A 16073-nucleotide genomic window follows, 5' to 3' on the forward strand; every position below is an offset into this window, starting at 1 on the left:
TATTTTTACATCTTACACAGTGCAATTCAATGCAATTTAATACAAATATGTCGATGAGCGGGCAACGGCCCGCCGCTGGGGGAGTCAGCCACCCCAAGGATCCTTGCTCTAGACATGGCCGGAGTGTGCGGGAGTGTCGAAGTGACCCCTTGAAAGGTGTCTGCATAATAAGAACGCGTAACATAATATTTAAAATGTGAAGGTTAGAATTATTAAAAACACAAAACCATTTCAAATCGTGCAGAAACGTCCCTCGGTGTTAACTCCCACGGGACCACGGGAGCCCCCTAACTCAGGATTTATCATAATTGTACATACTTCACCTACTAATCTCTATTGTAGATTAATAATTTTACCAAACAAAAATTAATCTAACCTAGCCACTCAAGCACCCCCCAAGGAGACTATTATTACCCCTACCATTGTATCTCTTTTTTATCATGGTGCTACCTACATATATGTCAATAGTTGTACTATCACACTATGTTGGGATGGCAGGTTCCTCCCTTCTCTTTTGTTGTATACCTGCAAGAATAAACTATCAATCTTATCGTGACAGTACCGACTCCGCGACGCGCCATGTGTGAAAACAAAACAATCAAACCCGCGCCGCCGGGCACCTTCCAGCGCCAACGGCCCCGCGTGTGTGTGCCGCTTTTGACAGGCTGAGGAGGCGACTGTGTGCCCTGGTTCGTGTGTGTGGAAACCTGTCATCCATTCATGCGGTCCAGACGTGAAGAGAAGGCATAGCAGCACAGGAGCAAGGCGTGAGAAGAGGACCTAGACATGGCGGGTCAGCTGGGCCTTCGCGAGGTTCAGCCAGACCAGTCGGCGTTGCTGCACTGGAGGAACATTACCATTGACACGGGTGCGGCCCAGAGCACCCTCCAGGACATCAAGGTGCCGGAGTATGGAGGGGGCTACGCCTTCAGCCCTGTGTGCCCCGCCACTCGCAACCGGTACCTCTTCTGGCGGGTGTGTCACGACCTGGTGGAGCTCTGGGAGGAGAGTCTGGACCAGGACTTCATCAGCAACCATGTGCAGCTCAGGTAACACTGGACTTAAGGTTGTTATTTTTGGTAAAGATTCGTATTAGGTCCGTGCCAGTATCTCATAATCTACTTTATGAAACATCAGTATCTCTTCATATATCTTTTCTACAAACCTTCAGTAGTCATGGAAATGCTTTGAAAATTCAATTCAAGGACTTTTTTTTTACTCCTGAAAATAGGGGATAATGTTTACGGAAGCGCATCGCCTCCTCTGGCGGCGGCGGCGACGACGCTGCAGCCGGTGCAGCCGTAAAATAGCTCCCAGAGGGTTTAGGGTTGGGGAGCATATTTAAACCCCCCTCGACCCCCCCTTCAAACCAGGGGGGGGCATAACCCCCCCATGGACCCCCCCCACATGTATATGTGACCTATTTCAGCAAGGAGGTATTTCTCGCAACACCGGCTGCAGCGTCACCAGAGGAGGCGACGTGCTTTCGTAAACATTATCCCCTATTTTCAAGAGTAAAAAAAAAGTCCTTGAATTGGATTTTCAAAGTGTTTCCATGACTATTGAAGGTTTGTAGAAAAGATATATGAAGAGATACTGATGTTTCATAAGGTAGGTAATGAGATACTGGCATGGACCTAAAACAAATCTTAACCTTATTTTTTATTAACATGCCCATATCTCATTTCCAAGCCTATCAATAAACTTCTGTTGCCATAAATGTGTTTTCCTAACCTTCAAGCCACATAAAATTGAATATATGGTAGCCCCCACTTGCCAGGTTAATATTTACATAATATATATGTTGTATTTTGGTCTCTAAATGCAGTATAGTAAATAATAGCTCCCAAAGATTTAAAGTAACTTTAGTATGATTACGGTATATTTAAAGTTTTAGAACTTGAGTGTATCACAGTTTGGCAATGGGTTGCAGGTTAAGTCAGGTTAGATATAGTTAAATTAGGTCAGGTTAAGTTAAATTCAATTTGGTAAGATTTATTGAGTTTATTGTTTAGGATAAATGTGTGATACACAAAAGGAGTTAGACAAATAACTTTTAAGGATAGGAGATTTGACTATGTTAGGCAAGAATAAAAGGAGTTGTCCTAGGGTAAAAATTAAATAAAACATTAATTATAGAAATAGAAAAAAATATATAGGAATTGGGTCGTAGTCTGAGAGCAGTATGGTCATATTACCTAGAATTACCTCCATTCTTTGCACAGGTTTGCTGACACCCCTGTGCTAGAGGGGCTGAGTGTTCACGAGACAAGGCAGCATGTGTTCATCCTGCTGGCCACTGTGTCCTCTGTGCACAGGTTTCGTCTGCCCCACCCCCAGGCCTTCCAGCAGGTTTGTTTTCAGATATGTGTTTGTTAGAGAAAAAACATTTAAAACAACACCTTCCTTTGTTCTTTTTTGTGTGGCTTTACTCAGGGCAGTGTAACACAGAAGTCTGCATGTTGTTCTTTCCATTGAGAATAAATGATTGATTGAAAAATTATGAGTCTGCCACGAGCTGCTACTAACTTGTATATCATGTAACTAGAAATATAAATAAAATGAGTAAATATGATACCGTAGCCTATCTCTTTATATCTATATTCAACCTTATATAAATTGAGTTTGACTTTGGTGTTGACAATAACTGGTTAAAGACTATGATCGATTTTCACTAGCGTAAGTAATAAACATCAATGATTTGCTCAGTGTTTTTAATTTTCATTTTTCCCTTGAACAGGTTTGTGTTTCTTCCTTGTGCTGTTGTTTCACTGAGACAAGCAGTTAATTATTATGAAATTATTTCAGGGAAACAAAGGCCGTCCTCAGTCCATCCTAAGTGACCTGACCTTTCAGTCTCTCAAAGACTGCCATCACCTGCACATCCTCAACAGCAGTGCCACAGGTATGCAACATCAGATCAAATGTAGTAATCATCCAGTAAGGCTTTTCCCACAGCACTAGACTCCATATTCTTTATATTTATGCTTATGTTTCCTTTCCTCCTCTTTCATCCTGTATATTTATGGCAGGAGAGGGTCTGCCACATACTGCTAGTACCCATCTTGTGCCTGGCGAGGGCATGGCGGTGTTCGTGCTGGGCCAGGCAGAAGGAACACTCACAGTGGTCAGGATGTCAGATCCGCCATTGGGGGTCACCTCGCACACCATCAAAAACACCTCCATTGTTAACAGATTCTTCACAGGCTTTGTCCCAGGAATGTTCAGGTAGGTCATCTATTTGGTTCACACTCCACTTGTGTATCTAGCATACAGTATGATAATACTTATCTGTATAGGGTGAAATGCTTTTTTTTTTTCAGTATTGATAATATTTGCAAATGGTAATAAATTGAAAAGCTACTCTTTCACTTATAGCCATCATAATCACTGTATTTTAGGCTTTACCATCTGAGTTTTACATATATAGCCAAAATTTTGAAGAAACTCGCAGCACCAGAGCATGAGAGTGAGTTTTCACTTCTGATTATGCTCAAGGAAAATACAATAGCATGGTCATATGACTTGTCAGGGGACTCCCATTGAAATTGGGCATGCCAATTTTCAAGATAACCCACTTAGCCATGCTATTATTTTCCCAGGGGAGGAGTGGAAGGCTGTGAGACAGTGAGTAGCATGGTGGTGGGAGAGGTGGCTGCCGGGGAGGTAGTGGCCATTGGGGTGTGTCGGGATGCAAGGGTGCGGGCTTGGTGCTGTTCTCGCCTCCAGTGTGTGCTGCACCACGATGCCTTAGAGAACACCGCAGAGGCTGGCCGCAGGCTGACGCCTGGGGGTAAGTTGACTCCTTGCCTTAATTTTTTTCAGTGAGCATCTAGACTTTGAAGCTATACAGTGTTGGACTTCCACAAGGATTTTTCTCTATGGGTCCTAAACCCATGGGGTTGTGCTAAATAATCTTAAATATATTCATATTAAATCATCTTTCTACTATACTAAGTGGAATGGTGTTTACAAATTGTTGAACACACAATAACTTCTTTAATGGACACTGAAAAATATGATGTCTTTCTTCCTGTCCTTCCATTAGCCCAGCGTCACCAGGTGAGGAAGGCAGGCGATGGAGGAAACACTCTAGTGGCGGTGTTCCTCACCTTCGCCGAGAAGCACCTGTTGTTGCTGTACCGGCCCAACATGGTGCAGGGACAGCTCTCCCTGACGCACCTCAAGACCCTCTACCCACCCCAGGTTGGTTCCCTTAAGATGTTGTGCCCTGCAGGGTATATTCACAAGTCTCACCATTCAAACTGGCACTCATAACAGAACAAAGTAATATGATAATTTGAGTTGAAGTATACGACTGAAATATTCTTAAAGTTAAGTTTAATTATTTGAATTAATTAGTGCACTATTTCATTTTGTTCAATTTTCCAGAATTGTTCTTTCCCTGATAGTTCATATGAATTGGCTAATATAATCTGCTGAGGATATAGTATGATGCATTTCAGTGTACCTTACTGAAGTATAATTATTTTGAATGGAAGCTGCAAAGTTTATGTTTTGGATTTGATTTTTATAGAGGCAGGAGAGTCATGGATGACTGATTATATGATACAATATTTCTTATTTATTCTGACTAATGCCTTCCATTTGCCTGTGTGGTGGGGATGCAGTATGACCTGGTGGACATGAGCCTCACCCACACCCATTTCTGGACACTGTGGACAGACTCCTCCAATGAGACACAGGTGGGTGCCTGAATGGTTCATCTTTCATGAAGTATCTAGTCAGTTACTAATGGTTATTAATATTCATGAAAAGGTATCAACACTTTACATATTATAAAATGTATGCATATTTCTCAAGCCTTGTATTTTGTTAGAGTATCATATTTAGAGTACTTGTCTCAATAGATTTATAGCCTTTTCAACTCTCCACCCTGTGTTTGTGGAAAACCTTTGCTGGTGTTGGTGATAATGTTTCTTTGTTGAAAATGCAAAGCTGCCATAGAATGTCAATACAAGTATTTGATTAGACACTTGAAACCTCAATAATAATGCTGTCATTGATGTACAGCTGCTGTATGCTGCAGTAGAAAGTGGGGAAGAGAGCCAGCAGGAGCCTCCTGGCCTTTGCTCAGTGGTTCTGGAGCCTTTGCCAGAGAAAGAGGTGCCCATCACTGATCCCTTCCTAGACCTACGTGAAGTGTACCTACGGGAGCTTTTTGTCCCCAATCGCTTCTCAGCACACACCCTCCGCAAGGCCCTGGGAGTAAGTATATCTCTTATATTTCAGTGATAAATAAAGTTTTAGGATATTCTTTTATGTTATTTTGAGAAAAATATTGTTTTGCTTGTTCCTAAACATCTCTTTCCTCATTCTTCCTCAGATTTACAGGCGTAGCATTGACCTGGCCAGCCTCGGGGACAGAGGAATGGCAAGGCTCCAGGAGGAGGTAGAAATGGCTCTGCGGGATGAGGTGGAGGCCAGAGTGAGCTCAGCATTATCTGAGGAGGAGGTGATGCAGGTGACTCATGAAGTTTGGGCCACCTTCTACTCCCACACTCTGCAGTACCACCTGGTGAGTAGTGTGCCTTCTCCCTTTCTAGTCCTAGACAAAAAGTTCTGTATATCAAATTGTTCTATACCTTCATAATATTGACCATGATGATGTTTTATCAACAGGTTGGGCAAAAGCCTGTGGGTGTAGTTGGAGGAGTGGGTGTGGTGCGGAAACAAGTGGTGTCATGGGTGAGGCCTGTGGATGTGGTGGAGGTGATGGCCATGCTGCCCCTCGAGGAGGTGAGGATGGGGGCACTGGCTGATGTTGTTGGAGAGGACAGTGCAGCCGGCCTAGTCAGCCTGGTTCGCCCTCTACGACTTTTGCACCAGGCCCTGCCACCAGAGCAAGAGGCAGCCTTTTCCCTTGACCTGTACCACCTTCAGCCCCCAGATTGCCTTGCTGAGGCCCTTGCCTCTTCTCTCCTGGCCCATGATGCTGCCCTCTCAGCAGCCCTTAGTCGTCACCTTGCCAGCCTCCCTGGTATTGTGTCTGCCCTCTGGGCCTACCTTCATGCTCTACAGTTAGACCTTGGTCTTCCAGATGCTCTAGCCCAGGGAGATAGTGGGGCGTGCTCTAGTGGGGCAGTGTCTGGGCTGCTGGCAGGGCGTTCTGGGGCTGCTGTCGTGGGTGCTGTTGTGGGACAGGTAGCACATGTGAGATTTCAGCTGTGTCGAGACCTGCTGGTATTACAACAAGCTGCTCTGCAGTTGCCGCAGTCTTGTTTGCCTGTGGATGCAGCTGCCACCATTCGATCCACACTCCTACCCAAGACAGCTCTTCTCACTCAAGCCTACATGGCACTGCTGCACTTGGCCACTGCTCCATCAGAGCGTCCCACCCAGGCCACCTTGGAGACAGCCCGTCGCCAGCTGGCTGTCCTCACGTTTGGCTCCAGCCCGTCCCTCCCCACACAGGCCCGCCCTGCAACTGTCCTGGAACTGTTTTACCTGGGCAATGGTGGTGATGAGTCACGGGCCCTGGCCTGGCCAGCCCTAGAGCAGGTGTGGAGCATGTCTCCTGACTGGGCCACACTGGTCATGCCTCTGGCCATAACACTGGCTCAGTTGGCCTGGCCCATCAGCCGCTGCCTTCTGCTGTTGGAGTGGATGGTGTGGGCCGGTCAGCACTCAGCAGTACAACAGTATGTCCGTCTCCTTCAGCCGTGGTGTGAATGGAACAGCTTTTCTCGTAAGTTTCTTTTGGGAGTGTCGCTGCTAAACCAGGGAGAAGCAGCAAAAGCAGCCCAGTTGTTAATTGAAGCAATGGAAGGAGTGGTGAGTGAAGACTTTTTAGGGATGCAGGTGGCTGGTGGTGCCTCAGACACACCCTCTGATCAGTTGCGCATCACATACTGCCTGAGGGTGGTGCGCCTTTTGGAGCAGGCCGGACAGCCAGCGCTAGCCCTGCAGGCAGCCCAGCAGGGGGTGGCCATGGCTGGCCCTCAGGAGCCTGCCCTAGCTGCTTTGTACTCAGTGGTGTTCAAGCATGAACTGGATCTCCACCACCATGACGAAGCCTTCACTGCCCTGCTGGCCTGTCCTGACGCACAGCGGCGCCGTGACTGTCTGCGGCAGCTGGTGGTGGCTCTCCATGACCGCAGGTAATAACTCTGGTCTTAGTCACGTGGGGATCTCTATGCCTACTTGTTATATTACATAATTTAGCCTTTGTCCTCTTCACCAAAAAAAAGTATAAGTGGTATAGAGACTTTACATGAAGAGTGGAAAAGATTTTCTTTGCGTAAGACTTTGCCATTGCCAGGTGCCTGGAGACCCTGATTGGATACCAGTATGGGGGCCTAGAGGGGGAGGTGGTCACCATCTTGGAGAACCGTGCTCGCTCTGCTGACATCCTTCTCAACAACTATTACCACATTCTCTATGCCTTCCACGTGTCTAAGCACAATTACAAGAAAGGTAAGTGTAGTGCTGGGCCTTTTCTCCAGGTACACCTTGTTGCTAATCAATAAGTGGCATGAGAACTCAACCATCCGAGTTTTTAATATTTTATGGATATTATGTTTCTTTGGTGTTCAGCGGCAAGTGTGATGTACGAGTGTGCGTTGCGCCTCAACGTGGAGGGTGTGAGGGAGAAGGGTGTGCGGCAGCAGGGCAAGTGCTATCTGGCTTGCCTTAACTGTCTCCAGCACATCCCCCAGCAGGAGGCCTGGATAGTGAGGCCTCTTACTGCCCAATTCTCAGAAGACACATCCAGCTTCCCCAGTAAAGGTTAAACTATTCACATTCTGGCTGTCCATACTGCTGTTTTGCAAGTCTTTTTATTGTTTACATTATTTATTAATTTATTTACTTTTTGCTCAGGCCTTAGTTGTCTTCTCCTTTTCCATACCCTACTTCTGTGTCCACTGCCCCCAGGTGAAGGAGTGAGCCCCAAGAGGAGCAGTGAGGGTGACCCAGTAGCGCCCCCAATGCCCCGCTGCCGCCCTCAAGTCAAGGTTCTGGAGCTCACCCACATCCAGCGAGAGTATGAGCTGGTCCACGCCCGCCTCCTGCTGCTCAAGGCACTGCCCGATGTGCCGCTCTCTGGTGAGGCTTTTACATGAACTGCTTCAAATGACACCAAAGTATATTACTACTCATAGTTTCAATAGAGATCACCAATTGGCCACTTCTTTTGATTCTTTTTTAGGAGCAGCGAGCATCAGGCTTTTTTTATTATTGTTTTCTTTTTTGTGTGCCCTTGAGCTGTCTCCTTTGTTTAAAAAAATAAAAATAAATAAATAAATTATATACCGATAGTAAAATATTCATTATATAGCTCTGCTTTAAAAATGACAATTTCACAGCAAAGTAAACCATTCCAAGCACTATATACACTCATGTGGAAAGTGGTCTCATGTTAAAGTTGATCCCTTTAAGGCTATGATTAACGATTATGTGAGTATATAATATATGCATTGTGTATGAGTAACATTTTACAAACTAAAGTTATGTTTTAATTTCTTCTCCATCCCAGGAGGTCCCTTGAATCCTGCTGACACAATCAGCCTCCTGACACATGCCAAGCTGTTCCGAGAAGCAGTACAACTAGCAAGGCTGTTTGAGCAGTCTGTAGAGCCCATTCTGAAGGGTCTAGCACACACATGCCTCAATTCTCCGATCGTGCAGCCGCCCACTCTTGAGGACACCAGTAGTAAGTGATTGTCTTTCCTTCTGGGTGTGTAGTAATATTTAATCATACCAGTTATCAATGCAGTTGCAGTAGGATCCTGAGTCTGGGGAATTTGGTGCATATAGAGTGTGGTGTGGCAGACATTGACATACCTTGGTAGCTTAGTGCTAAACAATGGCCAGTTATACTGAAAAGTCTTCTGGTAGATTGGCTTTACCCTTAGTGTTACAAACTTGCTCAGCACGAGTATACATTTTTGTCAATACACATGCAGAACAAAAGTTTGGATCTTCAAGTAGCTTGTAGTCTGTATCCTACTTTGATGTGAGACAGGGACACTAAATTCTTATCTGAAGAGGCACATTGATTCCCTTGATAATAAGTGTTCACAGAATCATAGATCCTCTCTGTTTTACCTTCAAGTTTGTTGGAAAGGCTCAATTAAATATCCCATTTAATCTATTTAAGAAACTGAGTAATTATAAATGTTTAAGGGAATAAAAAAAAATGTCTTTGCAGGAGAGGGAGATGAGAGGACAGTATGGTGGAAGATGTTGAAACAACTGATAGAGCAAGAAGAAAAGGGCAGTCAGTCAGTGCTTCATTATGCTGTTGCCTCTGCCTTACTGCAGCACTCCACATTGCTACCAGCCTGGCTAGTCACCTCATACAAGGTCAGCAAATTCAAGTCACCAGGACCCAACCAGACCCTAAATCCCATTCGTTTCCTTACCATCTGCCTAGCTTATCAGTGGTCACCAATCCTACCATCAAGGTGTCTACTTCAACTTTATCCTCTTTAATATTTATCTTTTTTCATCAAAGACACTGATTTAATGTAACCTCAGACCCTATCAGTTGGGTGTTGGCAGTCTTTAAGATTTTATTATTCTGTAGGCAGAAAGGTCATTTTCTTACTGTATATCAGTTTTGTAGATTTTTTTTTCCTGAAATGAATACTAAATGGAACTGTATGTACAAATTGGTGAAGTTACCCTGTATAGTGAAGAAACGTGGGTGTTGGAACTAATGCTGTCATACAAACAGACTCGCAACTGTGGTGAACTGCTGCGCCTTTATGTGACCCACGGCCTGCTGGAGGAGGCGGTGCGGCTGGCAGTGCAGTACCTGGATGGAGTGTTGGGCCAGGGCACACGCCAGGTGAGGCCATGCTATATTCTGAGGCTGCTCTAGTAATCAACGAACTTTTGGAAGAGAAAGGAAGATGCTAGTACTCATGTGAAGGATGAGGAAAAGATGGATGATGAGTTTTTAGACATCTTTGAATGTAATTTCTTAAAACATTTCCAACCCTTTTTTTAAATAAATTTTCATTATCTAGGTTGGGTTGAGTACTGCATTACATGCAGCAGCCCCTCCAGTGTGGCTACCATACACTGCCTTGGACAAGTTGCTACTTGAGCTCGGTGAAGTACAGCACAATCAATATTACAGAAAGGTGAGTGCTGCTGTAGGTGTTCACATTGTTATCTTGTGCATATGCGTATTCTAATATAGATCTTCACTCAAGTGACACTAATTTTGTGGTATATTTTGGCCTTCAGGTTTTAGAAGCAGTATACAGAAGTATAATTGGTTATATTTCCTAGTGCAAGGAATTCATATTAAAGTGTACCTTTACCCTCACAGTTACGAGATGACTTGATGCGAAAATTAGATCTCTACAAGCAAGAACTGGTGCAGGTTTCCCACAATCGAGTGGTTCTCCTTCAGGCTTGAGGAAAATGTTATGGTTTGTCACTGTCATGTAATCATCCCCTTGAGCCTAGAAAGAGTAACATAAATGGTATACTTCTGATAGAGTACTTTTCTACCTTGAAATTTCCCATTACATCTCTTCATAAGAGTAACAGTTGGCTGTTGTATTTTTTTATTTCAATAAATCGAGCCAAGTCACATGAAAAATTATAAGAAAAATATTTTTTTTTTTTTTTTATTAGTTTCAAGCTCATAGGATGAATCTAATATTAATGTAATGCATAATGTTTTTTATTGTAATCAGCGTCATAAAATAAATGATTCTTCTCCCAACTGAAAATCATTAACACTATGAATAAGATTGTTTGTCCCATTATACATAAGCTGGTGAGTGGCTTCTTTGGTAAGGATAGTTGGACAATGATATGCTAATTCATAGTGAAGTTGTTAAAAGCTGTTGCATGAGTAAACATCTTTGTGGTGTAGTAGTTAGCATGCCTAGCTATGAATCCACTGGCTTGTGTTTGATTCTGGCACAGCTTAGCATATACCCTCATCTCTGTTTACAAGTGTTATATAGTAAGGTTCACCTGAGAGATTGTTTACTACTTAGTTTTGGGGAGAGCATCCTGATCATATAATGAGTTAGCTGTATTAACCTTTTCAATGACGCTAAAAGTTTAATACTGAGGAGAGAGAAACTGAATTTCTAATGTTACAAATTCCTTTACTGAGCTTGAGTGAAATTTTACATCCCTCTATCAATTCAATAATTTTGATAGATATAAATCAAATAGATTCAAGTGAGCAAAAGTCTTCAGCATTATACTAATGTACACACAATATATATAAAAACGTTGTGCATGCATGGAATAACATTAGTTAAGCCATAAACTTTTTTTGTTTGAGAAAAATGGTTGCCCATATATGCCTGAGTACAAATCATGGCACATGAAAATAAGCTAACAGAAATAGCTTGCTGGTGAGCAGAACTTAGTGAAACAGAAATAACAAAACTCATAATTTTAACTTTGCAATATGATGAATATCCAGAATAGACTATAATATCAGAATCAGGCCATACATGTACGGGTTATTACACAGGCACAGTCATATCTTGGTCAGTTCAAATATGCAGGTGCTAGTGAGACAACACAAGCCACACCAAAACACTGAATGGCATGTCCTTTGGTAGTTTGCTTCTCATCATTACAGGGAGAGCATCATTATCCTTTCTTCTAAGCTGGGAATGAGTGTTTATGGAGGAGTGCTTAACGCCCCACTTTACCCAACTTTGTGTCGGTTTTGGGGTTGGCAGTAATGGTCTGAACAGCCACTATGCTTTCATTGATGCGGGTTTGGAGATTGCGCAGGTCATGGATGTACATGAGTCGCAGGGCCTTCCCAGCATTGTTCAGCACTGGATCACCCGTCTCAAAGCCAAGGTCAGCCTCAAAGATGGGGTAAGCCTTGCCCTGTAAGAGTAGGGGATATAATAGTAAGGTATTATAGTGTTAGAAAGCAAGTATGGTATAGTAGGGGATGCCATGGTGAGGCAATGTGTAGTATTAAAAGGCAATTATGAAATTAAGGAGTGTGAGGTGTTGGTGTAAGATTGTGTGAGTTGTGCCTGTAGCCACTGTTATGCTTTTCGAGAGGCATAAATTTTTATTCAATCATATGGAACACAGCATCCTTATTCTTGTCTTATAGAAAGTGTAGTAATTGTACATAACATGGTACAAGTTTCACAGTAAGTAATTAGCCTATTTGACCTAACTAAATAAATGATGTTAGGGGAACCAATGCTTCCCCATGACTACAGACCCAGTGGGGGAGAAATTACTTGGAACAACACACAGTTTAATGTATAAAATTGTATTTCTCAATTACTGTTTGTAGCTATAGATACATCTTTATAGTGTGTATGTGCATTTTTAAGATAATTTGATATACCTAACAAATTCAGTATGCATCACATTGTTATACAATCGGTGGTGAGAGTTGCCAGTGCCCAAGAACCCCAAAATAGTTCAATGAAGTATGTGACAAACTGAATTAACCTGGTGGATTGCATAGTGAGAGTTGCCAGTATGTAGAAGTCATGAACAGAACTAACCTGGTGAATCACTTCGCCTGGACTTTGTATTGCTTCAGCAGAGAGTCTGGAGGTGATCAACTTGCTAATGGCTTTCAGGGTCACCAGGTGATCAGGGTGTTGGGTGACTCCAAGCTGACCTGCCAGTCTGTTGACTCCATCTGGTTATGGCGAGGAAGGTTGATATTGGAAAAATACTAAATGTCAGTTTCTTAGAAATCAAGATATTAAGGAAATAATCAATTCCAATTTTTATGCATTTTTTTTAACTTTCAATATCATAATTTTCTCTTGTTCCAAAATGTATTTTTTTAAAGGCTTTAATGTAAAAAAAATAATAATAATTCATTCTTATTACTGATTGTAAATCTTCTGCAGGGGTCTCTCTCTCTCTCTCGGTGAAAATTTTCCAAATTACTTTTAAACAAATTTTATCTTGTAGGATATAGTTGATGACTATTAGTTTGTGAAGACCAGTTACAATACAGTCAAATTAATAAATAGGAAACTTTCTGAGATTCTTAAAACAAAATGAGGAAGATGCACTCATGTACGTATCTTTTACCTCTGAATTCTGAGCTTTGGAAGTCTAAAGCATCCAGAGGATTTGTATTAACCATCTTGGGACCAGATTTCTGCCGATTCCTAACATTTTCTGCTGTTTCACTCTTGTATTTTTCAGCTGAAAAGATAAATAAACAAAGGGTTACTAGATCAATTATTCTGGATACTCTACTGAAATCAATGTGTATTATGATTAAAAAAAAAAAATTGTTCCCATAGAAAATAGCACAAAATAATAAGATATTGTACTAAAATAGAATGTCAATCCCTTGAAACACAAGAAATAATGAAAAATTTAAATTTGGAAGCAAATTGAAAAAATGGCCATACCATTGTCACCATATTCAAAGCGCACTGCCAGACCAAGCAGCCAATCCAATACAGCCGGACGTGCGTTAGGGTTGACGGGACAGTTGAGGCTGCCCAGGTATTTTTGGTAAGCAGTGACCCAGTCCGCTTCCTCCACCCCTTTCAGGGCTCCACGATCCTCAATCTTGTAGTGGCGAATTTTCTGGTCCTCCAGCCACACCACCAGATCCCGGAAGCTCTTCTCATCTGTGTCAAGGTTACCCTACAGTGAGTGGAATATTTTACAAAGAACTGACTGTGTTCTAAAATTAAAACTGCATATTCTTTCATCAAGATTTTGTATATTTACAAACTGCTTCTCTAAGATTGAGTTTAGGGACCTCCAACCCTCCTGGGGATTCTATATGTAGTCAAAATAAGCATATCACATCTAACAATATGATATTTACAGGTGAATGAGTGAGGAAATTGAGAAGTTTTTGGAAGATTTACATCAAAAGTAGAAACTAGAAGCACAAAACATAGACAAATGGAAACGTTTAAGAAAGGCCTGTGTCCTGTAGTGGAGTCCTACAAGCCTATGATGATGATGAATATGGGTAAGTGGCCATTTCATTGTTCTGACTGCCTCTGTGCTAGGTGCTGTGCTCAGCTGCCACAATCAGTAGAGGTACAATTACTATTATAAAAGGGAACAGTTACTTGGATAATGGCTCAAGGTTACTAATTCTTAGTTACTTTGTTTGGTTGGAACTGACTAGTTAAGATGTCGTAGAGTAAAACTACTATTCCAAAGAAAGCAGGCAAATCTAAGTATATCATTTCATTCAACTCACTCTAGTGGATAGCTAACTTTTTCTGGTAGATGGTAGCATGCCAATTAACATTCTTTACAGTGTTTCACCACACATTTCTCACCCTCTGAACTATGAGAACCCTGCCCTAACCCATAGCTGGGCGTTATCGCGATACTTTATCGCTGATAACAAAATCGGATTATCAACCATCCGCTACTTATTTATGTAAATATCGGTATCTTCGTTACTTTTGTAACCAAACTAGCGATAATCGCTACTTTTTCCGCCTCAGAAAAAAAACGTCTCCTCCCTACTGCGCATGCGTGGCCCGGGCGCCCGGTGCTGTATGAATAAACTTTGGGGTATGAAATATCTTCGGTGAAGAGATTTCATACTTAGATCATCAACATTAAAACACTAAGTTATTTTTTTTATGTTAGAGTCAAAAATCACTACATGCGAAGTTCACGAGAGACCAGTGTTTGTAAACAAAAGCACCAGCTTTTGACGGTGGGGACGCCAAATGACACAACACCGGTTCAGGCGTTTCTAGTATTACCGTCCATACATACGTGTCAACGTGTGGTTTTCAGGTTTTGTAAATTTTCTAAATTACAGATAATGAAGATTTTAATTCATCTATGTTTTTTATTTGAAATATCAATATAGTATTGTTTTCGCCTATCGGACTTATCGCTAGCTAGTATCAGAATTGTGGATTTATATCGGATATCGGTTATCGCCTATATTTGTGTCTCCAGTTAACGAATATCGGTTATCACCGATAAGGTTTTCCATTATCAGTTATCGGGTATCGGGAATAAGGTTTTCTGTTATCATGCCCAGCTATGCCCTAACCTAATGAAAAGTAACAATGCCACCTATACAGCACCCTGTCGCTGATACTTTATGTTACTGCTGTTTAATTGGCAGTTCATATGTCAGAAACGAGGAACAAGCTGCAGAACTATTGTCAATTTTCACCTCCAAGTGGCAAACTTAAACCTTATTTCGCACGTGTCGACAGCAAGCAAACGTCAGCTGTGGGTGGAAAGGTGATAGCCGTCTCAATAATCTCCGTTCGTACACGACTTACCATTTATATTGAAGTTGTCGGGGTTCATATAGTCCAGCGCCGTCAGTTTCCTTTTAAACATCATTGTGAAAACGCGGAGCCGACACGAGACAAGTGAGACAGACACTCACTCGCCGGGCCAGACAACAACACAGGCAGCAGATGAAGTTTCGGTGTGTCGCCTTTACAACGGCACTCAAATACACATCCATGCAGCTGTGCCAGATTGTCGTCCTCAGCCTATTACATTTACCGATTTCCGACCCCAATAGCTAGATTCATTAATAGTTATCGTCCAAATGGTTAATTACTAATGTGTTTCTATTTTTTCGCATTAGTTGTGGGCCCAGAAACTGAAAAATACGATGCTTGGAGAATGAAAATCTGGCAACAGCATTCATGAACTACCGTAGGAGGTCAATTTTCTTTCATTATCCATGTATTTATTAATTTATTTCCCCTATCTTACTTTGTCTCGTTTTTTTCAGATTACAGGGTACCTACATGACTTTTTTTATTCACATGATGTTTTTTTATGTTGATCTTTATTTTCATCCATAAGTATAGCTAGAGGCCTATATCCGTTTTCTGCTGTCAGTGTCAAATAATGATATAATACGACGTACGTTTCTGAGTGGAGTGGAAGTGGCTGCATGAGTGAAGTGGACGTGCATATGACCGAGTGGAGAGGAATATATATATATGGCAATGGTTGATGGTGGTGAAAATCGTGAGGGCGTGCATGGGATTGGAGAGTTGATCAGAGTGGGGGCGGGGAGTGAGTGTGCGTGGGCGTGGGTTTGGAGAGCTGAGTGGGCGTGAAAAGATTAATTAGTGGGTGTGCGGGGTGAATGGGAA

General features: G+C 42.3%; 2 protein-coding genes across 2 annotated transcripts; one reads left to right on the forward strand and one right to left on the reverse strand.

Annotated features, from left to right (window-relative positions):
* The first annotated feature begins 566 nt into the window (after window positions 1-566).
* LOC127008213 (nuclear pore complex protein Nup160-like) lies at window positions 567-10679 on the forward strand. Its single transcript, XM_050879928.1, has 18 exons — window positions 567-1049; window positions 2226-2352; window positions 2809-2905; window positions 3033-3228; window positions 3603-3793; window positions 4049-4206; window positions 4632-4706; window positions 5035-5229; window positions 5348-5539; window positions 5644-7121; window positions 7283-7437; window positions 7558-7749; window positions 7897-8067; window positions 8498-8674; window positions 9173-9327; window positions 9701-9814; window positions 9996-10112; window positions 10304-10679. The coding sequence occupies exons 1-18, from the start codon at window positions 787-789 to the stop codon at window positions 10391-10393; spliced, it is 4143 nt and encodes a 1380-aa protein (XP_050735885.1). The 5' UTR covers window positions 567-786; the 3' UTR covers window positions 10394-10679.
* Window positions 10648-15425, reverse strand: LOC127008221 (RNA transcription, translation and transport factor protein-like). The gene is made up of 5 exons (XM_050879949.1): window positions 15237-15425; window positions 13365-13589; window positions 13036-13152; window positions 12492-12631; window positions 10648-11847 (listed from the first exon to the last, which is right to left on the reverse strand). Exons 1-5 carry the CDS (start codon window positions 15298-15300, stop codon window positions 11644-11646), a joined length of 750 nt encoding a protein of 249 aa, XP_050735906.1. The 5' UTR covers window positions 15301-15425; the 3' UTR covers window positions 10648-11643.
* Window positions 15426-16073: the final 648 nt, after the last annotated feature.

Source organism: Eriocheir sinensis, chromosome 37, assembly GCF_024679095.1.
Source record: "Eriocheir sinensis breed Jianghai 21 chromosome 37, ASM2467909v1, whole genome shotgun sequence".
NCBI lineage: Eukaryota > Metazoa > Arthropoda > Malacostraca > Decapoda > Varunidae > Eriocheir > Eriocheir sinensis.

Bases quoted from the DNA above. Each gene is read 5' to 3' on its own strand.
- LOC127008221 (XM_050879949.1), bottom strand. From the start codon at position 15,300: ATGATGTTTAAAAGGAAACTGACGGCGCTGGACTATATGAACCCCGAC. The intron at 13,590-15,236 runs GTAAGTCGTGTA...ACCTTGACACAG, and splicing joins CGACAACTTCAATATAAATG to ATGAGAAGAGCTTCCGGGAT. The intron at 12,632-13,035 runs GTAAAAGATACG...CGCCATAACCAG, and splicing joins CCAAAGCTCAGAATTCAGAG to ATGGAGTCAACAGACTGGCA.
- LOC127008213 (XM_050879928.1), top strand. From the start codon at position 787: ATGGCGGGTCAGCTGGGCCTTCGCGAGGTTCAGCCAGACCAGTCGGCG. The intron at 3,794-4,048 runs GTAAGTTGACTC...TCCTTCCATTAG, and splicing joins CCGCAGGCTGACGCCTGGGG to CCCAGCGTCACCAGGTGAGG. The intron at 9,328-9,700 runs GTCAGCAAATTC...TCATACAAACAG, and splicing joins GGCTAGTCACCTCATACAAG to ACTCGCAACTGTGGTGAACT.